The sequence below is a fragment of the Zalophus californianus genome, chromosome 4 (genome assembly GCF_009762305.2).
Source record: "Zalophus californianus isolate mZalCal1 chromosome 4, mZalCal1.pri.v2, whole genome shotgun sequence".
NCBI lineage: Eukaryota > Metazoa > Chordata > Mammalia > Carnivora > Otariidae > Zalophus > Zalophus californianus.
This window is the reverse complement of record NC_045598.1, coordinates 27,033,766-27,060,774: the sequence shown is the minus strand read 5'-3', so window position 1 is coordinate 27,060,774 and position 27,009 is coordinate 27,033,766. Positions and strand designations below refer to the sequence as shown.

The window sequence follows — 27,009 nt, the reverse complement described above, 5'->3', positions numbered from 1 at the left end:
AAATCTGTGGCACCTCAAACTTCTCCATCATCCAGTGTAACCCAACCCTCTTCAACAAGATCTGAATTTCAGCCTTGAAGTTAGAAAATGGGGCATCTTCCAAATTTGTTCTATCCCTGCTAGTGTGCCTCAGCCCTAGAAGTAGTAGATGCTCCCTCTACCTACTATTGTGTATACTTTAAAGTTCTCTTTCCCCCTTAGGGTTACTTTACTTCTCTGTTACTGGTTAATAATTCTTTATATTAAACTTACCCTGTTCAAATTACTGTGTGGTTTCTGACATCTGACTGATATAGAATTGATACTGGTAGTGGTCACAGTAAACAGACCTACAAAGATGGGATCTGGATATTGACTTGGTTGTGCCCTCTGGCTTACACAGGAAATAGGATACTAGTAATCCCTGGCATGCAGTGGCATCGCAATTCATCAAGCTATGGCTGATGTGGTTGACTGTGATAAAGTGCCAACTGAAGCAAGTGCCTTGGGACCCCAAGTGGCTGTTGTACTTGACTGTTAAGGCAGCAGTGATAACTATAAGGTCTGTTACATGAGATGGATTCTCTGTGTGCTCTTGAACAAGTACACAGGAAAACAAGTTCAAGTCCATGAACTATCAGAGTAAATCACAGTCTGAAAAAAACCACTTTTATGCGGTATTGAAAAAATTCCCAAAAAAAATCTCTTAATTCTTACAACTACAGGTTGATACTGCTGAAAATCAAAGGCAAAATTTTATTGTGCAAATAGCTGAATGATAACATTAGATGAATTCATAGTCTCACCAAGTTTCTCATGTAAGAGCAATGACTAGGAAAATATATGAGACCCTGAAACTATTTGAAATGGGAACATGTGGTTGAATCAGAATGAAAAAAATAATTTCAAACCTCCAGTGGCAGTAACCTACCCTTCTGTATCTAAAGATAGAAACTTTCCTTTGCTTGAAAGTCCTGTGATATTGTATGTTCAGCAAATGACTTGAAGGAGGATGCTCATTCTCCTCAAGACCAACTACAATCAACCCTATTGACATTAGACCCCTAACTAGGTTCAAATTTCAGCATGTTATAGAGGAACAGGTACACATAGGACCCAAGAGAAAACAGCTTATACACCAAAAAATGCCAAAATTGTGTTAATATGTGAAGGAAGAAACCTGGGGTATGTGTGTTGAAAAAAGATGCTAATACAGGTATTAGACCAAGGAGGTTAGAATTCATTAATATGAGTGAACTTCTACAGATTCTGAATTTGATGTGATAACTTGTGCAGCCGAAGGTGCTGAAGCTCTAATAGCACATTTGTTGACGGAAACATACTCAACAATATAGCTGTAATCATTAAGGAAACGCCAATCAAAATTATTCTAACAATGACAATGAATATTTAATGAGGTTAAGATACTAAAGTTTCACTGGCATTATGTGGAAGAGGAAATCCAAAGGCTTAGGGAGACAGGAACATTAAGTGGATTTATCCTCTGCAAACTATACACCTACTACCCAACTGCATCCCCTGGGAAGGCCCAGAAGACACTATAATTAGTGAGGGAAGCACCACATATTGGAAAGCTGTGTGGCTGCTCTCTTTTTTAAGTCAGTTCTGACTGCAGGGACTTTCACCACTGAGGTGGGTTCCCTGATTTCACTGAGGATGATGGGATCCCAAAGCAGCAGAGGCCAAGGGGCAGCACTTCACTCCAGAGATAAGGGCAGCAGGGACGTACCGGCAATCAGAATGCTTTGGCCCGCAGGGATCTTTGGCAGTGGCTAATTGATCACGATGTTCCTAGGAATGAAATAGATGGGCAGTTTAATCTATATAACAGAAAATGTCTAAATCTGGTGGCCCAAAACTGACTTGAGTCATCACAGTGAAAGTCACAGACATTTGCCCAGTTTCCAGACCTGGTCAAGTCACAGACCCACGGCTTCTTGTGATGGAGAGACTGAGTCTACCTGAAGGAGGGCTCTGCACCATTACCACAAGTACACACCATAAATCTTTTTCCAAGCCTTCCCAAAAGGGACTACAGCCGTAAGGTAGAACAGTGGTTTTCAAGCAGGGGTAATTCTGCCCCCCAAATCTAGAAAATCTGGCGGTATCTGGAGGCATTTCTGGTTATCACAACTGGGGAGCTGTACTGACATCTAGTGGGTAGAGGCCAGGGATGCTGTGAAACATCCAACAATGTACACTACAGTCACTACAACAGCTTAAAAGACCCTGTTTAGTTATCTCCCTGATCTCATCTCCTACCACTCACTACCTTGGCTCACCCACCTTCAGCTTCCACCTCTTTGCTGTTCATAAAATATACACAGCATTCACCTGCCTTACAACCATTAGCCTTGTTGTTACCTCTACCTGGGATTTTCCTACTCTTAGATACCCACATGATGGCTTTCTCATTTCCTTCAGATTTTTGCTTAAATGACCCTATTTATGCCCCTTCCACCATAGCACAATGTATCCTCTTTCTCTGCTTTATGTTTCTCTATAGTAGTGTTTTTCCATTTTAAATGCTCTACATTCATTACTTAACAGTTCTCTCTCCCATCAACAGAATATAAACTCTGTAAGAACAGAAATGCTCTCCATTTTATTCATTACTGTATCCTCAGTTCCTACAATGGTTCCTTGTACATAACAGACACTCAAACATTTGTTGAATGGAAGCATGAATTGTGACTGGATGGAAATTAGGGATGTGGAGCCCTGAGGAATTCTAAGATGACTCCCAAAGTGGTTATCTGCTTTCATCTGCCCAGTACCCCATTCTTCTGAAAAGTCACTTCTTATCATCAGATAGTTCAAACACTTTTGCTCTTTAAAAATGTGACAATATTTTCAATGTAGGCAAATCTATTATTCTTTTATCTTTTTTTGGTTTATGCTCAAAAAGGCATTCCCCGCATCAAGATGTTTGTTATATTTACCTATATTTCCTTTGGGGAACAGTTGGGTTTTTTGTGGTTTTTTTTTTTTAATTTTACTTATTTGGACAGAGAGAGAACACAAGCAGGGGGAGCAGCAGGCAGAGGGAGAGGGAGAAGCAGGCTCTGGGACATGGGATCATGTCCCGAGCCAAAGGCAGTCGCTTAATCAACTAAGCCACCCAGGTGCCCCATCCTTTGGGGAATAGTTTCATTTTCTTATATCCATATATTCAATCCCTATAAATTTGGTATCTGGAGGAAAAGATCTAACTTTATTTTTTGCCCAAATGACCAGGAAACTGTCCAAACACAATTTAAAGAATAACTTTATTCGATGTATCCTTATATATAGACATGAATCTCTTTATTTGTAATAATTTAAGTGTTCCTATAGCAGTATTATATTCAAGATACTGTAGAACAAGGTACCCACCATTCCCATACTCCTCCACTCTCCCATTCTTCTTCTTTTTTTTTAAAGATTTTATTTATTTATTTGACAGAGAGAGAGCGAGAGCAGGAACACAAGCAGGGGGAGTGGGAGAGGGAGAAGCAGGCCTACCGCCGAGCATGGAGCCCAATGCAGGGCTCGATCCCAGGACCCTGGGATCACGACCTGAGCCAAAGGCAGATGCTTAACGAATGAGCCACCCTTGCATTATTCTTCTAATTCAAAACTGTTTTGGCTAGCTTTCACATAGTTATAAATCCTAATGAACTTCATCAGTTTTCTCAAAGTCTACCCTCTTCACCATCAAAAAGAAAAAGAAGAAGAAAATCCTGTTGGGTCACTGACTGATACAACATTAATGCTATGGGACGTATATTTTTATTATATTGGATTTTCCCATCGAGGAATATGACATATCACTTATTTTATTTTAAGAGCCATCAAAGCATAATGGTTACAGATTCTTTGGAGTTTGGAGTCACACAGCCTGAGTGGGTTCCAATCCCATTATTCCTTATTCTAGCACCTATATAACTTTGACAAGGCACTTTACCTCTGTTACCCTCAGGCATTAACACTGTATTATAAAGTCATTTTCTGGAGTCAAGACATGTACTTAAAACAATGCTCATAAAGATTAGTTGTTGTAACTATTATTATTATTATTAATTACCATGTCCTTAGATAAACTCTTGTGAAGTCTCATATTTATTAGGTTTATCCCAAGGAATTTAGTTTTGTATTACTTTGTGAATCAATCTTTTTATTATTTTCCAACTACCTACAAAGTTATTAAATTTTATAGGATTTTTAAAATATTTTAATATTGTAACTAGACATTTTACTATCCCGTTATAATCATAGTACATTTTTCTTCCTTTCCTCCAGATTGCTTTCATTTTTGAATTTTTACTTCTGAGCCCTAAAATATTTTCTACTGATACTCTTGAGATTGCCAGGCAAATAAATGTATCATCAGAAAAAATAATAATTTTGTTCTCCAACTTTCCAAGATTTACAACTCTCGTTTCTTTTCCTCATCTAACTATATTGTGCCCTAGAACTTCCAGAACAGTAATAAATAATTATGATAATAGCAGGCATCCTTCCTAAATTTCAAGGATGACTGCTGGATTCTAACACGTTTTACTATGTGAAAGACCCTCTATTCTTAGTTTTATAAAAAGAGACTTTATTAACAGAAAATGAGTATTAAATATATCAAGGTCTTTATTAGCATCTTGATGTAAGATCTTTTCTATTTTGGCAAATATTATTAAAAACATGAAAATGGATATTCCTCAATGGTACAAAGAAAGATTAGAAACCTGGGCTGTTCTCTGACATTAATGGCCATTTCTTAAATGGTTATTGGCCTTCCCAGGTTTTCTACCTCTTGAATCAATTTTGGTAACTTATTTCAGAAAATCTTCCATTTCATCTAAAGGACTGAGTTAATTATACCTCAAAAAGTCCAACATATTATCCCCAAACTGTTTATGGTTATTATAGCTTTTCTTCTCCTTAACACTATTTGTGTTTTCCTTTCTTTTCCTCAATTACACTTGTCAGTAACTTGTTTACTCTATTGGTCACTTCACCAGGAATCAGCTCCTACTTTTATCAGTCCATACATTTTCTACTTAATTCATTTTTTCCCACACTTTATTTTCAACTTTATTAATTCCCTTGTGCTTTCCTCAGGTTTATTTCATTGTTCTAACACATACAGTTAAATAGCAATTCTTTTATTTTTAACGTTAAAGCATTTAATACAAAATATATTTATAGTCTGCTCACATTCCAAGTTGTGATATGGTTTGCTCTGTTACATTCTCTTACTATGATTACTGAGGTAATCATACTGTTATACTCTCAACAGTTTGTAATTAAAGTCAGCTTCAACTTGTTTAACCCAAAAATTATTTACAAGTTCTAAAATTTCCAAATGGTTGGGTTGTTTTAATGGACTTTACTCATTTCAGCTTTATTGCATTGTGGTCAAAGAATGCAGTCTCTAAATTTTAAGGTTTTAAAATTTGCATTTTTTTCTGGAAGTATGAATTATTTGTCAATTATGATTAAATTCCATAAATGTTCCATGAAAGTGTAAAAGATGATAATGTTTTCCTAGAAGTGTACCAAGTTCAACTAAACTTCAGTTCCTCTAAACTGTTAAAACTTTTGTTTTATATCTGCCAATACAAGATCTTTTGATACATGATTGGTGGCAGTTACATCCTCAGTGTGAATTATAGCTTCCATAAACAAAGTCAGAGATTTCTGACAGTTATTTACTTTTGCCATGAATAGCTTTGTTTTAATATTAAAATTCTTATTTTTGCTGCATTTGCAAATTTGACACATTGGCATCCTTTTATTTTTACCTTTTATTAGTTTCATTTCACTTTAGATTTTTAAGTAACATAAAGTAAAGATGATACTCAACATGAGAGTCTTTGTCATTTAACCTTTTTAAATGGTCTTCAAATGAATTAATTATGAATGTGAAAAACACTTAGAGGACACAGATTCCTACACTGGGTAGAAATTTCAAAGAACCCCTCTAAATCTAAAATTTAAGATGATACGACTTTAAAAAGTGGTCAAGTGTTAGGGTCTCTAAATACCATTTCCCACTAAAAGGAACCAGACCTTCTGGGAAAAATGGCTGATTTCAGGTCTGGAGTAGGAATTATACTGATGAGCCTGATTCATCCTGCACCAGAAAACAAGGAAGTTATCAAAGACTACTGGAAGTCATGACAAAATGACTCAAGAACTAACGTAAAGAGGCTTTTACCCACCAAACATGGCATAATAGACTGACATACAATAAATATAAAAATCTGTTTGTAATGATTTATCATATCACCTTTATTCCCCTTACTCCAAAAAACAATCCTCATTGGTCATTTGTGGAGGCCTCCAAGTCTTCAACTCACTCTTAAAAATGACAAAAGAGGGAGCACCTGGGTGGCTCAGTTGGGGTTTATTGGCTCAGGATCCTTGGATCGAGCCCAACATCAGGATCCCTGCTCAGCGGGGAGTCTGCTTCTCCCTCTCCCTCTGCCCCTCCCCCCTGCTCACGATCTCTCACTCTCTCTCAAATAAATAAAATCTTTAAAAAAAATGACAAAAGAATCAAGCATTTACCTTTTTTCCAATCTTTTCTTTATGTTGTATTAACATATTTCAAGGTAATAAAGAAACCAACTGTTCATTGATAAGGGAAAGCTCTCTACAAAATAATCATAACAGACACTGGAGAAATAAAAGATTTAGGAAACCATCATTTTATAATCCCTAATAAAATAGTGAATCAAGAAATAATTATCGGGGTGCCTGGCTGGCTCACTCAGTGGAGCCTGTGACTCTTGATCTCAGGGTTATGGGTTCAAACCCCACATGGGATACAGAGGTTACTTAGGGAATATAATATTTAAAAAAAAAAAAAGAACTACCAATGAACACTAAAACCATTCATTGGTAAAAACCTGAAGGGGAGGGACACCTATATGACTCAGTAGGTTAAGCGTCCGACTCTTGGTTTCGGCTCAGGTCATGATCTCAGGCCCTACATCAGGCTCCATGCTCACCATGGAGTCTGCTTAAGATTCTCTCTCCTGTGGGGGAGGGGGCCTTAGGTGGCTCAGTCAGTTAAGCGTCTGCCTTCAACTCACGACATGATCCCAGGGTGCTGGGATCGAGCCCCACACTGGGCTCCCTGCTTAGCAGAAAGTCTGCTTCTCCCTCTCCCTCTGCTGTTCCCCCTGCTTATGCTCTATCTATCTATCCATCTGTCTAAGATAAATAAATAAAATCTTAAAAAAAAAAAAAAAGATTCTCCCAGGAAGTCTGGGTGGCTCAGTCGGTTAGGTGTCTGCTTTCAGCTCAGGTCATGATCCCAGGGTGCTGGGATCAAGTCCCCCATCAGGCTCCCTGCTCAGTGGGGAGACTGCTTCTCCCTCTGCCTGCTGCTCCCCCTGCTTCTATGCGTGCTCTTGTGCTCTCTCTCTTTCTCTGAAAAATAAGTAAAATCTTAAAAAAAAAAAAAAGATTCTCTCTCCCTCTCCCTCTGCCCCTCCCCAGCTCACTCACACTCTCTTGCACTCTCTATCTCCTTCTCTCAAATAAATAAATAATCTTAAAAAAAAAAACTGAACAGGAACTTTTAAATATGTAGATTAAGCTGACATCACCTGAACAAGGATGAACATGATTCACTAGTGGTATCATAGGAAGAACACACCACCACCTATGAAGAATTCTTTCAAAAAAAAAATTGAACCTGAATCTAATCACACTTCTACAACTTACAGGAAACATGAAGAATAGAGGAACATGTTCAATGACACTAGAATATAAGCAGCAAAGCCCAGGATGTGGGAAATGCTGCAAAACAAATCATCCAGTATCTTCTAAAAATAAATGGCAGTGGGGCGCCTGGGTGGCTCAGTGGTTAAGCGTCTGCCTTCAGCTCAGGTCATGATCCCAGGGTCCTGGGATCAAGCCCCGCATCGGGCTCCCCGCTCCGCGGGAAGCCTGCTTCTCCCTCTCCCACTCCCCCTGCTTGTGTTCCCTCTCTCACTGTGTCTCTGTCAGATAAAAAAAATAAAAATAAAAATAAATGGCAGTTTTTAAAATGGGGAGATTTACTGATTAAAAGAGGCTTAAAAGACATAACCCACAAACCTTGTTTTAGCTACTAACTTTGTGAAACAAAGTTGTACAAATATTAGGTGACATTAAGGAATCATGTTGATTTTGTTCAGTGTGATAACGGTATTATGATTTTTTTAAAAAAGAGATAGCATTTGTTAGAGATTCATGCTTTGAGTATTAATAGGTGAAATATGTCTACAATTTGCTTTAAAATATTACAGGGAAAGACATGTGAGATGAAAAAATAAAAGGCAGAAAGTTGATGACTGTTAAAGAAGACAAATAACAAATACATGACCATTAGTTGAACTATTTGTTCTACATTTATAGCTTAAATTTCCATAACAAAGGTTTTAAAAAGGTAATAATCAACTAGAAACCTCTTAAATGCAGAGTTATACTCCTCACACAAAACAAGCAGCTTTTTTCCTATATAACTTATCACTTACAACAACCCTGAAAATAACTATTTTGGCATCTTTCTGTATTCTTTTCTTCCAACAAATGACAACTAAACAAAATAAATCTTCCTTTGTTCCTAGATACGACACCCTTTTTCTTCATAATGATCAGATACTGTTTCATTAAAATTTATTTTCCATATATAAAAATTAGGAAAATATCTACTTCTCTTACATGTTAAGACATCAAACATGAAGAAAAACTGAAGGACAGTAAGCATGCATATTTTCTGTAACTATCTTTAGAGAAATATTTCAACTCTGACATAAATTCTATGAAAAACCATGTGAAGATCATATAAAAAAGAAACTTAACTATGATATAATGGAATTCAAGAGAAGAAAACATCATAGTCAATTTCAGGGGAACAAAAGGGTTGAATGAAAGGAATAACTGGAGCAAACATTTGCTTCTTAAATAATTCAAGTGTCACAAAGAATGGAAGGCAAGAAAAAAGTAATGTTCACATTCACTTCCCAACAATGACTTCCAAGGCTTCCATGACACTACACAATCTCTCCCCTTTGCTTCTAGAAATCACCACCTAGTGTACGCTAATGTTTCTTGTGCACTAACCTACTGAAACCTACTAAGTTAGATAGATCTTTATTTCTATTTTATCTGTAAGGAAACAAAAACCATGTTAATGGTAAGAACCAAGGCCAAAACCTACTATGATAGCGGTTCCTACTCTGCAATCCTCCACCTAATCTATTTTTTTTAAAGATTTTATTTATTTATTTGAGACAGAGAGAATGAGAGAGAGAGCACATGAGAGGGGGGAGGGTCAGAGGGAGAAGCAGACTCTCTGTGGAGCAGGGAGCCCGATGTGGACTCGATCCAGGGACTCCAGGATCATGACCTGAGCCGAAGGCAGTCGCTTAACCAACTGAGCCACTCAGGCGCCCTCCTCCACCTAATCTATTTCAGAAGGTCTGGGACAGATAGGGACTAGACATTTGTGTACTGTAAAGGAGCAGGGATAGAATTCCCTCAGGGGATTCTGAATTTTATTGCTAATTAAAAACGAATACACCATGGTATGTTTTCTCCTGGGTCCCCTGCTGTTATCTGCTGATTCCCACAAAATCAAATTTGTGTCTGTATATGTGTATGCTCACCAGCCTCAATCTCAATTTCTACTCTGAAAAACAATGTTAAGATTCTCTCCTTCTCCCTCTGCCCCTCTCGCCACCCCTCCCCCCACCTCTTGCAGTCTCTCTCTAAAAAAGAAAAAAAATATATATATACACGTATTTTTTCTCTAGCTTACTTTATTGTTAACTATATAATACATAACACATATAACATACAAAATATGTGTTAATCAACTGTTTATGTTATCACAAAGGCTTCCAGTCAACAGTAAGGTATTAGCAATTAAGTTTTAGGGGAGTCAAAAGTTATAGGCAGGGGTGCCTGGCTGGCTCAGTCAGAAAAGCATGAGACTCTTGATCTTGGGGTTGTGAGTTCAAGCCCCACACTGGGTGAAGAGATTATTTAAAAATAAATAAGGGTCGTCTGCAGCTCAGTCGGTTAAGCGTCTGCCTTAGGCTCAGGTCATGATCCCAGGGTCCTGGTATTGAGCCCCACATTGGGCTCCCTGCTCAGTGGGGAGCCTGCTACTCCCTCTCCCTCTGCTATTCCCCCTGCTTATGCTTTCTCTCGCTCTCTCTCCTACTTTGTCAAATAAATAAATAAAATCTTTTAAAAATAAATTAATTAATAAAATATTTTTAAAAGGCTATAGGCAGATTTTTGACTGTGGGGGGACCGGTGCCCCTAACCCCAATATTGTTCAAGGACCAACTACACATACATATGATAAAGTTGAATGTATAAATTACGCACAGTAAGGGGCGCCTGGGTGGCTCAGTCATTAAGCATTTGCCTTGGGCTCGGGTCATGGTCCCAGGGTCCTAGGATCGAGCCCCCATCAGGCTCTGCTCGGCGGGAAGCCTGCTTCTCCCTCTCCCACTCCCCCTACTTGTGTTCCCTCTCTTGCTGTGTCTCTCTCTGTCAAATAAATAAATAAAAATCTTTTTAAAAAATTAGGCACAGTAAGAGACTTACACCAATAATAGTACAATTAATAGCACTATACTATAATAAAAGTTAAATGGTCTCTCTCTCAAAATATAGTACTGTATTCACCCTTCTTGTGTTGACATGAGATAAAATGCCTATGTGATGAGATGAAATGAGGTGAACAACCTAGACACTGTAACACAGGGTTAAGCTACTACTGACCTCCTGACAATACATGAGAAGGAGGATCATCTGCTTCCGGATGGACCGCGGTTGACTGTGGGTAACTGAAACCACAGAAAGCAAAACCACAGATTTGGGGCAGGGGTGGACTATTGTGTTGGTTTTGTAATTCCCTCCTACTACACTCAACTTTTAATAAAGTCTTGTTTAAAAGTTACAGCCTGGGGGGCACCTGACTTGGTCAGTCAGTAGAGCATGTAACTCTTGATCTCAGGGTTGTAAATTCGAGCTCCATGCTGGATGTAGAAAAAAAAAAATCTTTAAAAGTCACAACCTGGTTTCAACTATGCTGGGTAGAATTAAACGAGGATTCTCTCTCTACATTTGGGCTGCAGGGCCAAGCAGGACCCCTACCAAGGCTAGCATGACAGTAGCAGAGACAATCAGAAAAAAACCTCTCCCATGAAGGAAAAGTACATTTCTAAGAGGAGAGTCAGAGATGTGATGCAACCTGCTTCTTGTCACAGGAAGAGAATCTGAACAGTACCTATCCTGGGGAACTGAATTATTATGAAGGGAGCCAAATTGGTACCATACTGATGAACAGATTTTCATTTCTGAAGATAAATCAGTCCTGTATACAGAATGAACGAGAGAGGACAATGGGGGTGGGGGGAGGGCAGAAGAATTTTAAAGGCAAGGAAACTAAGACAAAGCAAACAAAATGAGTACCATAACTAGGCTGGTATTAGTAGAAATAAAATCTTAAAAATCATATCTGAAGTAATCTCAGTAAGATTCACCAATTAAAACTGGATTGATAGGGGAAAGAGAAGAAGCAAGATGACTCAGAGGTTTCTAACTTGGGTGACTAGAAGACAATAACTAAAAGAATACAGGAAGAAAAACAGGGAGAGAAGGAATGGGGCACTATTTGTGAGAGCAAGTACTTGCAAAAAGAATGGAGTCCATTTTAGGCACACTGAATTAGCAATATCTGTTAGACAGCACAATACAAGTCAAATTATACATCTGGAAATACAGATTTTGAGTTTTAGACACATACAAAAAAAAGAAGCAAAGAAGGGGAAAGGAAATCACAGGGTATTTAATGGGTAGTTTTAAAACTACTGTAGGAGATTACCCAAGAAAAACACAGGCCAAGGAAACAACACTTACTGGGCATGCAAAAAGAGTCAAAGATGACCGAAAAGAAGCAATTCAAGAAAAGAACCATGAGAATACCATCTTATAAACAAGAGAGACGTTTCAAGGAGGGAACAGGCAATAGGGTCAGATGTCTAAGAGAAACCTAATAAAAGCTCTGAAATGCATCCATTAGACTTGGTAATTATTAGGTCATTTCAGTGATCTTAAAGAGAATTTCAGTGGGGAAACAGAAGGAAAAGCCAGATGTGAGTTAAGTGTGAAAAACACAAGCAATAAGAGTCTCAAAAAAACACTCTAATTTCAAAAAGCTTATCTCAGTTCAGACTATAGTCTGTTAACTACCACTTCCTGCTGAAAGGTACCCTGGCTTCTTGGGAGTTAATTCCAAGTCTGAGATAGTAACATAAAGCATGAGCCTAGGCACATCTTTTTGACCAAAAAGGGAAAAAACTTTCAGGAACTACTGGAGTTAAATCAAAAGCATATAGATAACTAAGTATTTTATTCTTTTTGATGCTAATGTAAATGAAATAATTTTCTTGATTTCCTTTCAGGATTTCACTGCTAGTGTGTGGAAATACAACTGATTTTTGTGTGTTTTTTTTTTTTTTTATCCTGAACTCTGCTGAATTTACTACCTCTCACAGGGTCTGGGGGGAAGGGGGAGGTTGGTGGATTTGTAAGGTTTTCTGTATATACAATCATGTCATCTGCAGTAAGAGAGTTTTACTTCTTTCTTTCCAATTTGGATGCCTCTTCTATCTTGCCTAACTGCTCTGGCTACAACTTCAAACACATTGATTAGAAGTACCAAAAGAGGGCATCCTTATCTTATTCCTGATCTTAGGGGAAAGCCTTGCAGTCCTTCACCATCAAGTATGATGTTAGCTACGATTTTTCATATATAGCTTTTATCATGTTGAGGAAGTTCCTTTGTACTCCTAATTTATTAATGAAAGTCTGATGGAGTTTTTTTTTAATTTTTTTTAAAGATTTTTATTTATTTATTGAGAGAGAGAGAGAATGATAGTATGAGAGGGAGGAGGGTCAGAGGGAGAAGCAGACTCCCTGCTGAGCAGGGAGCCCGATGCGGGGACTCGATCCCTGGACTCCAGGATCATGACCTGAGCTGAAGGCAGTCGCTTAACCAACTGAGCCACCCAGGTGCCCCCTGACGGAGTTTTTCAAATGTTTTTATCTACATCAACTGAGAGATCATGCGGGGTTTTTTTTTTCCGTTCTATTAATACAGTGTATCACACTGATACTTAGGAAAAATTTAACCAAGGAGCTATTAAGACTTGCACACTGAGACATGGACAAAATACTGCTGAAAGAAATTTTAAAGGACAGGGGCACCTGGCTGGCTTAGTCAGCAAAGCATGGCACTCTTGATATCAGTGTCATGAGTTCTAGGCCCAAGTTGGAGGTAAAGTTTACTTAATTAAAAAAAAAAAAAATTTTTTTTAAAGGACATAGATAAAAGGAAAGATACCCTGCATTCACTGAGTGGAAGACTTAATAGTATCAGGATGACAATACTACTCAAGAGATTTATAAATTCAATTCAATCCCTAACAAAATCCCAATGGCATTTTTTGTAGAAATAGGACAAAAATCCTGACTTTCATATGGAATTTTAAGGGATACCAAATAGCCAAAACAATCTTGAAAAGGAAAAAACAAATTTGGAGGACTCACACTTTCCAATTTCAAACTTCTACAAAGCTAAAGTAATCAAAACAGTGTAGTACAGGCACAAGGAGACATATAGACCAATGGAACAAAATTGAGAATCCAGAAATAAGCCCTTACATATATGGTTGTTATGGACTAAATATTTGTGTCCCCAAAATTTATATGTTGAAGACTGAAACCTCAATGTTATGATATTTAAAGATGGGACCTTTGGGAGGTAACTCGGGTTAGATGAGGTCATGCGGGTAGGATTCTCATGATGGGATTAGTGCCCTTCTAAAAAGAGACACCAGGGAGCTCCCTCAATCTGTCCTGAGAACACACAAAGAAGAGATTATACAGGCACAAAGCAAAAATGGCAGCTGCCAACAAGCCAAATGAAATCTACCTTGCCAGTACCTTGATCTTAGACTTCCCAACCTCCAAAAATATAAGAAATAATTTCTATGGTTTAAGTGACCCAATCTATATTATTTTGTTATAGCACCCAAAGTGATTAATACAAAGGCCAACTGATTTTTGACAAGCATACCAAGATCATTCAATGGGAAAAGAACAGACTTAAACATATACTGCTGGAAAAACTGGATATCCAGATACAAAAGAACAAAACTGTACACATACATTATACCATCAACAAAAATTAACTTTAAATGGATTGAAGACCTAAATTAAAGAACTAAATTACAAAACTCTTAGATTTCTTCATATGGGAAAATCTACATGACCTTGTATTTGGCAATGGTTTCTTAAATTGAAAACAAGAGTACAAGCTACAAAAGAAAAATAGACAAATTAGACTTCGTAATATCCAGAATATATAAAGAACTCCTATAACTCATTAACAAAAAGACAACCCAATTAAAAAAGGGCAAAGGATTTAAATACATATTTCTCCAAGGAAGATGTACAAATGGCCAATAAGCACAAGAACAGATACTCAACATCATTAGTCATTAAAAAAATACAAATCAAAACCACAATGAGATACTGCTTCACACCCACTAGGACAGCTATTATCGAAAGAAAGAAAAGAAGAAAAGAAAAAAAAAAGAACAAGCATTGGAGAGGGTATGAAGAAAGCAGAACCCTCGTGCATCGCTAGTGCACCTCTGTGGAAAAGTTTGGGGATTCCTCAAAAAGATAAACGTAAAAATCCCATTTATTCCAGCAAATCCACTTCTAGGTATATATCCAAAAGAAGTGAAAACAGACTCAAACAGATACTTGTACAGCACTGTTATAGCAACATTTTTCATAATAGCCAAAAGATAGAAACCACCTGTCAACAAATGAAAGGATAAATACTATGTACATACAATAAACTATTATTCAGCCATAAAAAAGAATGAAGTTCTGATATATTATGCTAAGTGAAATAAATGAGACACCAAAGGTCAAATATTGTATGATTCCATTTATATGAAATATCTAGAATAGGCAAATTTATTGAGATATAAAGTAAAGTTTAACAGAGGCTGGAGGGAAGAGCAATGGGAAGTTATTCCTTAATGTGGACAGACCTTCTGTTTGGGGCTAAAAAGACAGTGGTAGGAGTGACTGGGTTGCTCAGATGGTTGAGCGTCCAACTCTTGGTTTCAGCTCAGGTCTCGATCTCAGGGTAGTGAGATCAAGCCCTGAGTCAGGCTCGAGCTCAGCGCAGAGTCAGCTTGAGATTCCCTCCCTCCGCCCCTCCCTCACCCTCTCTCTCTAAAATAAATAAAATCTTTGAAGAAAAAGACAGTGGTAATACTGGCACAACACTATTAAAACATCTTTAATGCCACTGAATTATACACTTTTAGTAATTAAAATGGTAAATTCTGGGGCACCTGGGTGGCTCAGTTGTTAAGCGTCTGCCTTCAGCCCAGGTCATGATCTCAGGGTCCTGGGATCGAGCCCCGCATCAGGCTCCCTGCTCGGCAGGAACCCTGCTTCTCCCATTCCCCCTGCTTGTGTTCCCTCTCTCGCTGTCTCTCTGTCAAATACATAAATAAAATCTAAGAAAAAAAAAAAGGTAAATTCTATGTCATGTATGTTTTAACATATTAAAAACTTTTAAGGTAACTTTTAATTTTTTAAAAACATTCAGATGCTAACCTTAGAGACCTTGTTGAAGGCTGAACTGTGGCCCCCAAAGATATGTCCTCCCAGATACTCAGAATGTGATCTTCTTGGAATGAACTTTGCAGATGTAATTAGTCTAAGGATCTTGAAATGAGATGACCCTGGATTAGGGTAGGCCCTAAATCCAATGAACGCTGTCCTTAGAAAGACAAAAACACAGAGAAGGCCATGTGAAAGCAGAGGTAAAACTTTGGAGTTAATGCTGCCACAAATCAAGGAACACCTAAGACCATCAGAAGCTGAAAGAGACAAAGAAGGTTCTTTCCCAGAGCCTTCAGAGAGAGGATAGCCCTGCTGACCCCTTGATTTTGGAGTTCTAGCCTCCAGAACTGCTAGAGAATAAATTTCTGTTGTTTTTGAGCCACTAAGTTTGTGGTGACTTCTTACAGCAAACCTAGGAAACTAATACATGTTTGATAATTGGAAATGGTATGTTGTTGTAATAAATACTTAAAAACATGTAAGTAGATTTGGAATTGGATAATGACTAGATGCTGGAAGAATTTTAAGAAGCACAACAGTGGCAATTTGTCAACTATCAAAAAAAGGGGGGGTGCCTGGGTGCTCAGTTTTAGTTAAGCATCCGACTTTTTTTTTTAATATTTTTTTAATTTTTTTTTTTTTTATTTGACAGAGACACAGAGAGAGAGGGAACACAAGCAGGGGGAGTGGGAGAGGAAAAAGCAGGCTTCCCGCCGAGCAGGGAGCCCGATGCGGGGCTCAATCCCAGGACCTTGTGATCATGACCTGAGCTGAAGGCAGACACTTAACGAGTGAGCCACCCAGGCACCCCAAACATCCAACTCTTGATCTCAGCTCAAGTCTTAATCTCAGGGTCATGAGTTCAAGCCCTGGGTTGGGCTCCACAATGGGCATGGAGCCTACTTTAAAAAAAAAAAAAAAAAAAGAAAGAAAGAAAGCAGCATGATAGAAAAAATTTAGATTGCCTTCAAGAGATGGTTGGGACAAATATAGGTATTAAAGGCAATTCTGGTAGTTTCACAAGGAAGTGAGAAACAAAGAAGAGAAAGTTTATAACACCTTAACGAATACATATACACATGAACAAAATGTTGAGAAAATCTGAATGTTAAAGGTGTTTGTGGTGAGATATCAGAAGGAAATGAGTATCTCAGAAGGAAATGAAGAACAGGTTATTGTGAACTAGAAGGTGATCATCGTTAAAAAGTAGCAAAGACTTGACTGAATTGTGTTCTATACTGGGTAGGAAAGCAGAACTTGGAAGCAATGAACTTAGATATTTACTAAGACTTTTAAGCAGTGTTGAAAGTACAACCTGGTTTCTTCTTGCTAAGAGTACAAAGTGAGAGGAAAATGATAAATTGAGGAAATATTAAGCAAAAAGGAAACAACTCTTGATGATTTGGGAAGTTCTCAGCCCATCCAGATGGCATAGGATGCTAAAATTATGAAATTCACTCTTAGAAAAATGTGCTTTAGGGAAAGGGCCACGGGTATAGCTGGACAACTATTTGCTGAAGATACTAGATGTATGAATCATGGGTCCAATCAGTCACCTCAATTTAAGTCAGGAATAAAGATGGGGTTATCCAGAATCTGTGAAGAACCAGAGAGGAGACTCAAGGTTTGTAAACATATTACACCAACAAAAACACTGCCAGCCTATACTTAAAGAACACAGACTAGATAAAAATGAAAAAAAATCTGACTCCTGGAATTCTATTGGCAGGAAAGAGCTAATAAAGCTACTCATGTGTGAACATGTGCTACCCTTCAAGAAAAAGAAAGGTACAAAGAAGTAGAAGCCAGAGAAGTAGGCTCAAAGCAGGGGTCTACAGTGTTTCAATAAACCCAGAGGGCAGAGGATCAAGTCACAGAGAATTATTCTCAGGTCTTGAAACCTAAGGAAATTGGTCCTGCTGGGTTTTGAACTTGACTGGGACCAGTGATCCCTTTATTCCTCCCATTTCCTTCCTTTTGGAATGGGAATGTCTATCCTATGCCTGTCCCAGGATTGTTATGTTGGAAGCAGAAAATTTGTTTTCTGGTTTCAGAGGGCCACAGATAAAGAATTTTACCTCAGATGAGTCATAGCCAGAATCATATTCGTATCTTGTGTAGATGATTTAGATGCTAAGAATTGGGTGTTTTTGAGCTGATGATATGAGATTTAAGGCTTAAGAATTCATGCTATAATGGATTGAGACTTTGGGGGATGTTGGGATAGAGATGAATGTATTTTGCATATGGGATGGATGTCAAGTTTGAGGGCAAGAGGGTGGACTATAGTGGCTTGAATTGTAGCCCCTAAAAGACACATGCACCCAGAAGCTCAGAAGGTGAACAGGTCTTCACAGACGTAATTAAGGTAAAGATCTTGAAATGAGATCATCCAGGATTAGGCTGGACCATAAATCCTTAAAAGAGACAGAAAAGAGGGGCACCTGGGTGGCTAGGTTGGTTGGGCGACTGCCTTCAGCTCAGGTCATGATCCCAGAGTCCTGGGATCGAGTGCCACATCGGGCTCCCAGCTCATCGGAAAGCCTGCTTCTCCCTGACCCTCCCCTCTCCCCTGTCATGCTGTTTCTCTCTCTAATAAATAAAATCTTTAAAAAAAAAAAAAAAGAAAGAAAACACAGAAGGCCATGTGAAGAGGGAGGCAGAGTGGAGTTATGCTGCCACAAATTAAGAAATATAAATCAACCCACCAGAAGCTTCCAAAATCCTTCCAAAGGCTGGAAGAAGCAAAAATTCTTCTTTAGAGCCTTCAGAGAGAACGTGGCCCTACTGACACCTTGATATCAGACATCCAGCATCCGGAACTGAGAGAGAATAAATTTCTACCATATTAAGCCACCAAATTGGTAGTAATTTGTTATGGCAGCCTTAGGATACTAATACAGAGAGCCATTAGTAAAAAAAAAAATGACAAATTTAAAGATCAAAAAGAATACTGATCACAATACATTTATATATATATATCAAATATATTAAAATCTATGTGTTCATAACGATACCACCTCCCAAGCCTCACCTTTAGGATTTGCTACGGCATCAATTCATTCTTCTGAAAGATGATAAAGGAGAAAAAAAATAAGCATTTACTCTCTGCTTTTCCTGTACAAATATTACAGGGTAATCCAGTGAATAAAAGAAGAAATAATTAAAAAAAAAAAATCACTCCTCTAATGAAATCATAGATCTAGGAAACAATCATCGAAGGCTGATAGATTCATTAGGTGAGATGTTAAGAAACTATTATGTTTAGATTCCACTGGCAGAACATAAATTGATCAATTTTAGTATCACTAAAAGTGTGCCTCCTGGAATAATGCAACAAGAATTCACCATCTACTAGCATCATCTAATAGGGTGACTATATATCCTTTTGTCCAGGACAATCCCAGTTTATGGCTATTACCCCACTGTAATTATTAAACAGCACACTCTTTTATTCTTAAAACTGATTGGAAATATGTTATGTATCACTCTATTCATGAATTTTTCTTTTTCATGAATTTTTCTTTCTTAAAGAAACTGAACCGAAATCTCATAAAGCTCTACCAAATCAAGTTCTCAATCTTGGCTACAGACTAAATCACTTGGGAAATTTTTAAAAATATTGATGCCTAGAATCCACCCATGAATTCTGATTTCATTATCTGAAATGTAACCTGAGAATCAGGATATTTAAAAGCTCTCCAGGTTAAAAAAAAAAAAAAAAAATCATAAAAGCTCTCCAGGTAATTCTCAAGTTTCAGCCAAAGTTGAGAACCACTGCTCTATATGTAACTACTAATTTGTGGGAAATATGAAGGGTAATTGAACATGTTAAAATACCACAAGAATTCAAGCAGCCAAATCCAGAATGTGGGAAATTCTCCTGAACAAATGACCTAGTTTTTTTCAACAAAGAAATAGCATGGGAAAAAGTGCAGGGTGTAGGGAGGGCAATAGGTGAAGTTAAGAGAAATTTAAGAGGTAAATCTTATTTGGATAGTGATTTAAACAAACCAACTGTTAAAAAAAAAATTTTAGAGAATCAAAGAAATCTGAACACAGACTGGATTAAAGAACTAACTTTTCTAGGTATGGTATTAGAGTTGTTTAGTTTTAATTCTTACTTATTAGAAATACATGCATAAGTACATATAGATTAAATGATGTTATGCCTGAGATTTCTTTAAAATTATTTCGACCAGGGTGCCTGGATGGCACAGTGGGTTAAGCGTCTGCCTTCAGCTCAGGTCATGATCCCAGGGTCCTGGGATTGAGTCCCACATCGGGCTCCCTGTTCAGCAAGAAGCCTGCTTCTCCCACTGCCTGCCGCTCTCCCTTCTTGTGCTCGCTCTCTCTGTCAAATAAATAAATAAAATCTTAAAAAATAGTAATAATAAATAAAATTATTTCGACCAAAAAAAAAAAGTTGGATGAGACAGGAAGAGCAAAATGTTGAGAACTGTTTAGCTGTTAAATATGGGTAACAGGAATTCACTGTACCAACCTATATTTTATATTCTATATTAATATCAAATTATGAAACAGAATAAAAAAGGGTTTTTTAACTTTTGCTTGTAAATGTGCAATATGTGTTTGTGTGTGTGTATATATATCACATTTAGATTTATAAGACAACATGTCAGAAGATGTAAAGAAAGATGAACACACGATCCTTAACCTCAAAGAGTAGTGGGTAGTCCATGTTGGATAGAAAAGGTTTGCTCAGGTATTATCTTTGATGAAAAGCAGGAAGGTAGCTAACTCAAGCTTCCAGGAGGCCAGAAAGATAAGAATGAAATTAAAGTAATATTATGCATATTCCTTAAGCGTAAATGGGTATGGGTGTTATTATCCCAATACGGCTAAATACTAGAGACTGTACCATAACCTGACTTTGAAAAGCACATGCTCTATTAGAGGTTGAGCCATTCAAAAATGCGTTCTTGGCTCTTTGAGGAAGACGTGGTTGCAGCTACAGCAGAGCTTCCGGGTGCCCCACTCCTGCTCCTGACTCACCACTGTTTGCTCTCTCCAAAGAACAAGTCCATCAGGATGCTGCACCACAGACAGGGCTTTTAAAGACACTGGGGAAGACACCCGTGGAACCAGAGGTGGCGATTCACCGAATTAGAATTACTCTACCAGCACGATGTAAAATCTTTGGAGAAGGTATGTGCAACTTGATCAGAGGTACAAAGGAGAAGAATCTCAAAGTGGAAGGACCAGTTTGGATGCCTACCACGACTTTGAGAATCACTACAAGAAAAACTCCTCGTAGTGAAGGTTCTAAGATTTGGGATCGTTTTCAGATGAGGATCCACAAGTGACTCACTGACTTGCACAGTTCTTCTGAGATTGTTAAAGCAGATTACTTCCATCAGTACTGAGCCAGGAGTTGAGGTTGAAGTCACCACTGCACATGATTACATCAACCTTTTTAATAAACTGATTATCAGTTGTTAAAAAACAAAGAAAATGTATTTTTTTATAAGTCAAACGGTCAAATATTAGCAATTTTACATGGTTCAACCTAATACTACGCTATAATGCTTTCTCTTTGCTTTGCTAAAATAATTACATAGTTAATGCACAGTAAAATAATCAGAATATTTAAAGGAAATGTCAGTCTTTAAAGAGTGATCAGTCTCCTAATACAGAATTCAAAAATGTTCACTAAATATCCACAAAACTGCAATTTTACATTTATTTCCTTAAATGGTCTTTAGTAAATTAGAAAATCATTCCATTTTCAAAGGAAGCACAAACTTTATCTTTAGAATAAATCATAGCTTTAAAATATTTAGTGTATACTTTCTTAAAAATAAACCTGTGAGTTGTGAAGATGTTTTAAGGTTATCTCAAACTAGAATGTATTCCAATGCATCCTGAGAATTTACACATCAATTTAAATATAATTCAATTAATTTTAACGACTAAAAACTCCAGATAATTCAGGACCTAGACTATTACACATATTACGTATATGTATTTTGTTACATGTATTACATATAACTAATAGACATATTAACTCTTATATGTTATAATAATGAATCCTAACCTACACTATTTATCAAACAGTGTAATTTTTCAAGTACTATTTGATACTGGTTTAGCCTTTATAGTATGACCTTAAGCAAAAAAACAAAAACAAAAAACAAAACTCTGTACCTGTTTCCTCATTTATAGAATGAGACAGTAATAGTGACTACTGTTTATGGAATTAATGAGGATTGGAGGCTATATTACACATAAAATAATTAAAATAATGACTGGAACTTAAATGTTTATAAATATCAAGTATTATCTTTATTTTACAGAAACCTCTGCTAGTTATAAGATGGGCACTGTGAAAATAATTCAGAATCATCAACACTAGAATGGCCTCTTCAAATGCTCTCTATACAGAGCCAATGCATTCTTCAAGCAGATGCTTTACACTGTGTACACGTGAGCTGCAAATACTTTTAATATGTACTGTTGTGCTTTTTAAGTAACACATTTAGCAAAAAGACAAAAGATTAAAATTTCATCAAGGAATTAAGAGGGATCAACCTTTTGTTATTATTTTATTATAAAATATTAAAATAACAGAAATCCAAAACAAAACTTCTCCATAATCCCACATGATAAAATCAATGTTCTCATTTGTTCATGTTATTTTCTATTCCCCGTCTACATGCATGTTCATTGTTTACATATTTACAATAATATGGATAACATTTTATAGTCTATATTTTCACTTAATATTATACCGTATTTTTCCATTTTGCAAAAATTTTCCCCTACTCTCTCTTTCCTTCCTTATCCCCACCCCGTGAAGGTAATCAACAGTAACATGTAGCCTGACATGTAGCCTCCACAACTTTCTCCAAGCTCATACATATACAAGTATAGACACATACGTGGGGAAGGAAAAATTATTAGTTTTCACAAAAATGGAAGCATCCTACTTATCTTTCTTTTAAGCATACCAAACACATATGCCTCAAATTTAATATACAAAGTTTGAGAGTGGATACAACTTAGTAGACCATGTAATAACATACACATTTACAAAAGTCATCATTCTGTATGTAAACTTTGAAAAGATATAGGGATTTCACAAAAAAATATGGCCACCAGATTTAGTTAGATCTCGTGCTTCATAAGTTTAACAGCCATGCATAAAATAATTCCACAGATCTCATGCTTGGTAAGTTTATTATAATAGCCATGAACAAATAAGTCCACTATTTACAGCAAGCCTAACTAATGAATTTTAAAACTTATATTAGAAAATAAAAATTTTACAATCTTAAAAAATTCATAAATAATATCTCAAAAATATCCTAACTTTAAAGTAAGAAAGACTATGTGTATATGAACTTCCTATGAACTTGGTTCTTAGCACAGATGATTGATGGATATGGTGCTGACCCACCCACATACTTAGCTTCCCCAAGTTCAGAAACTGAAAGACTGGCATTCCAATATAGTCAGAATACAATCAAATCAAACTTATCTAATGAATACCTATTGTTCTAAATACCCACAAGCATAAAAGTAAGACAGCCGGCAGGCCTACACAGAATGTAAGGTGGTTAACCCAAGAGTCTTAAAATACTCTCCCATCTAACCATAATCCAGAACAATCAGAAGATCCCTAAATCTGAATCCACAGGAGACAATTTTGGAGTATAAAGGATGCTACGGAAGATTTTTACTGAAGCTCCGAAAACTATAAAGCAAATACCTCAGTACCCAAGCCCTACAGCCTCTACTATAACAGGTGAACCTTCTTACCAAAAATCAATATAAGTCTTTTTGAGTTCCTATTACATGGAAGTCATAGGTGCTGGAGATGCAAAATGCAATAAAATGGACCCCACCCTAAAAGATTTCACAATTTAGCAGGAGAGCCAGAATGTATTATTCTACATGATCATAAATACCACAGCATAATACCTAGCATACAGTTCAACAACTAGCATAGGTGTTCAGAAACTTTCTGTGACTTTTATAAAGGTCAAAGCAGTTAAGCATCATAAATACAATACCATGTTATCATCAATGCAATTTCAGATTAAATAACCTAAACTTATTACCTAGGCCTATGCAATTTTTTTAGCTGCCTCAAAGCAGTGAAATTATTAAAAAGATATTGTACTTTTGTACATAGTCCCCACTCATCTGTTTAGAGTATACATATGGAATCCACATGAGTTTAGCACACATCAAAAAAATGAGGGGGGGGGAAAGCACATGTACCATGTGTACAGTTCAGGATAACCCTACTGAACATTCTAACCAAATATCAAAAGCAAAATGGAGGCACATCTGTCTGGTAGAGCAGGCAACTCTTGACCAAGGGTTGTGAGTTCAAGTCCCACATTGGGTATAGACATTACTTAAAAAAAAAAATAAATGAAATAAAATAAATAACTTTAAAAAATGGATTATGGAGCCTAAAAGATAATGAATGTAACCTTCCTCCACAATGAAACTGGTAAAATAATGGGTAAAACCTGTAGTGCTATATATATATATATATTACATGACATTAAAAAATTATAGTTTAGATTACTATCAGTGTGGCATCTTTAAAGTGTGTAAGACAAAGAAGTATTTAAAAGCTAGTTGAATTTGTTACCAACATGTTTAGATGTTTTCTAGAACATTCCATTTTATAAGATGAATGATAATAGCATTAGCAGCAACTGGATTCAGAGATCTCCTTGAATGAACATTACACATCTAAAATAATTTACCCTATATATTTTAATTGGTGGACCACATGCCATGTACCTTTACTCAAATATGAGGATAAAGTTTAAACTGACTCACAGCTTAAAGAGAAATTTAAAATTTCAAAACATGTGCATTCCATACCCAATATTTATACTAAATGAACTATTTAATATACTATCATACAGCTTAACTTGTTCTAGCTATGACTAATTATTGCACAAGGAAGATCTAAACGTCTATAAACCTAAGACTATCAACATTAAATTTTAATTGCTCCAAATAGTAAAATGAAATGCATTAAAATGCATTAAAATAACTGATAAATGGATAAAGGGCTAGATACATGAATAAATAAGTGATAAAACCAATAAAATGTTAATAGTAGAATCTAGGTAGTGAGTATATGACCCTGTAAATTTTTTCAATTTTGCTGTGTAGCTGAAAATATTTCCCAATAAATTGTTGGAAGAAACTATTTGACATTTCTTTGGTTATTTATAACTTAAGTTTTGTTTGGTTTTAGGTAGGCATGCTAGATATGGAGCCCAAGGTGGGGCTTGAACTCAAGACCCTGGGATCAAGACCTGAGCTGAGATCAAGAGTCCTACGCTGAACCAACTGAACCACCCAGGCGCCCCTATAATTTAAGCTTTTAAGGAGAGAAACAGACTGGCTTCCGACACAAGCATTGTAGTTGGGACAAACCTGAATTCAAATCCCAGCTCAACCTCTTAAAGAGCTATCTGATCTTAAATATAATGACTTAACATCTCTACGCCTACATTTCTTCATCTGCAAAATGGGTTTTATATACCTAATGCAAAGTTAAATTCCTCCTATAAATCAGTGCCAGGCACATAATAAGCACTCAAAATGTCAGCTGTAATTCATTATGAGATTACTAATTCTATGCTAAATCAAAAAGGCACTGTCAGTAAAAATTAAGTAGTAATTTTTTACGTGGTTGGCTTAACGTTAATTTGATTATTTCGTGCCCATTCCCAAAAGGAAGATTCCTGATAGGAAACTTACTGCTCAACATGCTAAGGTGGGGGGGGGCGGGGGGAGTCTAAAAAAATCTGAAAAATATTGCTCAATCGATAGTACAGTATTGTTCTCCGTCTGAAAAAAAAATCATTCAGAATTAAAAGTTTGAAGACAAACTTTAAAAGGCACTCAATTCACCTCTGCAGGCTGGTTGGGTACATCCTTGTTATGACAAACTTGTCATACTCTTCCACGTTCTTAATTGTTGGTAAAGAGGCTAGACTAGAGCATGACATTCAGAGTTGCCAAAATCTCTAAATCAGGACATGACAACGACCCCACTTCTTCACAGGTAAGAGCACCACCTCCACCTTGGTCTTGATAACGGTTACGGGGGGAGGGGAAAGGAGGTAGGAAAATGAATTCGCGATGGTGTTACTGAACAACCCTCCAGGTTATTCCTCTTGAGACCCGTCCACGACTTATTCCCGCCACTACCACTACCACCCCCACCTGACCTCTCCCCAGTTAAACTTCGAGACTGTGATTTACTAAAGATGCACTTAAGAATGTGACACCTTCCCTCCCCTGGCCCACATAACCCACCCCCAGGGCTGGGGGGGGGGGGAGGCAAACAACAACCCCCGCCCCTCCCCCTCCTAACCAACAGCAAATCTTTGTCCCACCTGCCGAAGGACCACTCTCCAGCGCGCTCCTGACCCAAGGTTGCCTCAGTCCTGCCCGCAACCTCTTCCCAACCGGGCCTCGACGACCCCTCCACGAGCCTGCGCTTGGCCCATTCCCGGCCCCGGGACACGACTGCCGCCCCGCCCCCCGCCGCCCGCCGCCCGAGTTCTGCCTCACCTCACCTACCCTCTTTCGGGGGCCGGACTCCACCTCTCTCTCCGCCATGTTGGGCCCCGCTCGGAACCGCTGCGGCTCCCGGCGCGGTGGCGGCGGAACCTCTCGGGCCCCCGGCCCCCGCCCACACTGCAGGCACGGCCGCTTCGCGGCAGCTTCTCCGAACCCGGCCGGGCCTGGCGCTGAGAGTGGGGAGGGGGCGGATGCCGCGCGCCGGGTCGGAGATCCAGAGATCCCACGGGTGCGCGCGTGGGCGGTAGGGCCTGCCCGGGAAAGGGGGGCCGGGACTCGGGGGGTTAATGGCCTCCAAGGGGCCCCGTGAGTAGGATTATTTTCTCTCAGAGAAATTCCTCCGCCTGCGGTTTCTTAAAGGGATCACCAAACCAGCCCCTTGCGCGCGCCCCTGATGCGCAGGCGCACCTTAAGCCCCTCCTTCCTTTCCCACCAAGCCCCCGGTCCTGAGCGTGCGCGGTGAGTGGCCAAGGGTAGGCCAAATCCTGCAAGTCTCTTTGCTGCCAGCAGCTGCTCCCACCACTCAACTATGGCCGCTGCCTTAAAGGGGCCATGACGCAGTGATGAAGGAGGAATTAAAGAAATTAATGAAATGACTATCTGGAGAATTGGGTGAAATATCAGTAAGGGGTCCAGATCATCGTCTTACACCTGGCTATGGAGATACCATTGTAAAGGGAAAATGATGGTGACCTGAAGTTCTCAGTGGACCTC

At 38.0% G+C, this 27,009-nt stretch overlaps 1 protein-coding gene across 6 annotated transcripts in view; it reads right to left on the bottom strand.

Moving 5' to 3' along the window:
- Nucleotides 1-26,673, bottom strand: part of ZMYM4 (zinc finger MYM-type containing 4) — a 131,507-nt gene extending 104,834 nt beyond the window's left edge. For 2 of the 6 annotated variants that reach the window (XM_027597728.2, XM_027597763.2), the window contains exons 1-2: nucleotides 26,296-26,672; nucleotides 1,730-1,791 (exon numbers count right to left, since the gene is read on the bottom strand). Coding sequence is in view for 4 of the 6 variants with exons in the window: in XM_027597758.2 (XP_027453559.1) it covers nucleotides 26,287-26,334 (48 nt within the window). In the remaining 2 variants the exon portion in view is untranslated. Of the gene's footprint in view, nucleotides 1-1,729; nucleotides 1,792-26,286 lie in introns of all 6 variants that reach the window. The other 4 variants (XM_027597758.2, XM_027597747.2, XM_027597713.2 and 1 more) reach the window with 3 other exon arrangements.
- Between the last annotated feature and the right edge of the window lie 336 nt (nucleotides 26,674-27,009).